The 1,834-nt window shown below is 51.8% G+C and overlaps 1 protein-coding gene across 1 annotated transcript in view; it reads left to right on the top strand.

Moving 5' to 3' along the window:
- CYTH4 (cytohesin 4) overlaps positions 1 to 1,834 on the top strand; it is a 21,997-nt gene that overhangs the window by 9,003 nt on the left and 11,160 nt on the right. Inside the window, exon 8 of the mRNA XM_023509200.1 lies at positions 1,216 to 1,364. Within this exon, the coding sequence (XP_023364968.1) occupies positions 1,216 to 1,364 (149 nt within the window). The remainder of the gene's footprint in view (positions 1 to 1,215; positions 1,365 to 1,834) is intronic.

Here is a 1,834-nt window from a genome sequence, read left to right as displayed (position 1 = left end):
TCAGCTCTGTGAGGTCAGGAGTATGCTCATTCCTTCTTGAAGCATAGAATCACATCCTCAGGGAGAAGGAGTGACTTGTCCATGGACACACCACCTCTTGCTGTGTCCATGGACAAACCCCAGAGCATTTGCCCTACTTTGTAGTTAAACGTTAATTTAGTGTTTGCTGGTTTATTATCTGTCAGCTCCACAGTCTGAATGTCCCACAAGAGCAGGGACTAGATCTAATCTACCACCACTGGCTGCCAGGCCACAGCATGGAGGATACTCAATAAATATTTGTAGACAGGAAGGAAGGAATTTTTAAAGCACCAGATTTGAATTACAGTCCAATTACTTCTTAATTTGGTGACCTTGGGCATGTAACTAAACTTTCTTGGGCCTCAGTTTCCTCATCTGTATGATGGGAGTGATAACAGTACATGCCTCATAGGATAGTGGTGTGGGTGTAAAGAGCTTACCCAGGGCAAGCACCAACAGTTATGTGCCACTGTTATCAGAGGTAGAATCGTGATATTCTAGAACAGAATCTACTTCTAAGATTTACCTAAGAATGTCACTCATGGATGAGGAAGCTGAAGGTCAGGGAGATTGAGCACTTCCCAAGGTCAACCAGAGTGTTGGAGACGCAACTGGACTTGCCTGGTTCTAAATATTCCACAAAAGACCCAGTCAGAGCAGCAGCCACCTCACCCCCAAGTCCCCAGCCCAGCCTCACTCCCCAGTATGTGGCCATCTGAATAATGGAACAGGACTCCAGCTCAGGAGCCCCACTACACCAGCCAGATGACAAAGCAGCATGTGGCTAAGCCCTGAACAATGCTGCCAACAATAAGTGTTCTCAAGTTCAGAGAAGGCAGAGAACAGAGTGGGCAGGGGGCTGGAAGGGCTCTGCAGGAGGAGGCCAGGAGCTGAGGCTGAGAGGGAGGGAGGATTGAAGTGGGGAGAGGAGGGAAGGGAGAGAAGCCCAGCAGGGGACCTAGCAGCAGGGAGAGCAAGGTGGGATGGGAAGGTGGGAGGGGCTTAGGGACGAGACAACTGAGGTTTGTTTGGAGTAGGGGTCCAGCAAGAATAGGAGGGAAGCCAGGCCTTGAACGCTAAGCTGGGGGGACAGAGTGGACCTTCAGGCAGCGGCAGATTCCTGGCCCCTAGGGGTTGGAGCAGAGGCAGGGAAAGTGGCCAGGGCCAGCCCTGTGACTTGCCACCCATCTGCAGACACCTGCTACGTGCTGTCTTTCTCCATCATCATGCTCAACACCAGCCTCCACAACCCCAACGTCCGGGACAGGCCACCTTTCGAGCGCTTTGTGTCCATGAACCGTGGCATCAACAATGGCAGCGACCTGCCTGAGGAACAGCTTCGGGTAAGAGAGGCACAGCCCACCCAGTCCAGTCCCTGGGCACTCAGATGCCTAGTCCCAGAGACGCTCTTCTGAGATGGATCACCCCAGAGAGGATTCTGCAGAGATGACCCTGAAACACAAAAGAGATAGGTCCTGAAACAGGCCTGCCCAAGAATGGCCCCTATCTTGAAAAGGGTGTCTGAATATACACTACCCAGGAGCCTCCCCAGTTTAAACCTGTGAGAGACTTACAGGGTACATCATACATCCCAGGTCTGTTGGAATCGTAGGCTCTTAGACTCTCAGCATGTCAGGGCTGAAAATCTTGAGAGTCTGTGCTCAAAACCCTCCCTCTTTAGAGAGGAGGAAACTGAGGTCCCCCTGTTTGGCAAGCAGGACCCAAGCCTCCTTGCTAAATAGCCCCCACCCACTAAGCACAGGGGACTTAGGGATGAATCAAACACAGGTACTGCCCTGACCAAGTTCAGGGT

This window comes from Otolemur garnettii, unplaced genomic scaffold (assembly GCF_000181295.1).
Source record: "Otolemur garnettii isolate 467f Iridium unplaced genomic scaffold, OtoGar3 scaffold00007, whole genome shotgun sequence".
Lineage (NCBI taxonomy): Eukaryota > Metazoa > Chordata > Mammalia > Primates > Galagidae > Otolemur > Otolemur garnettii.
Note: the sequence above shows the minus strand (reverse complement) of the source record. Positions and strands in the feature narration are given on the sequence as shown.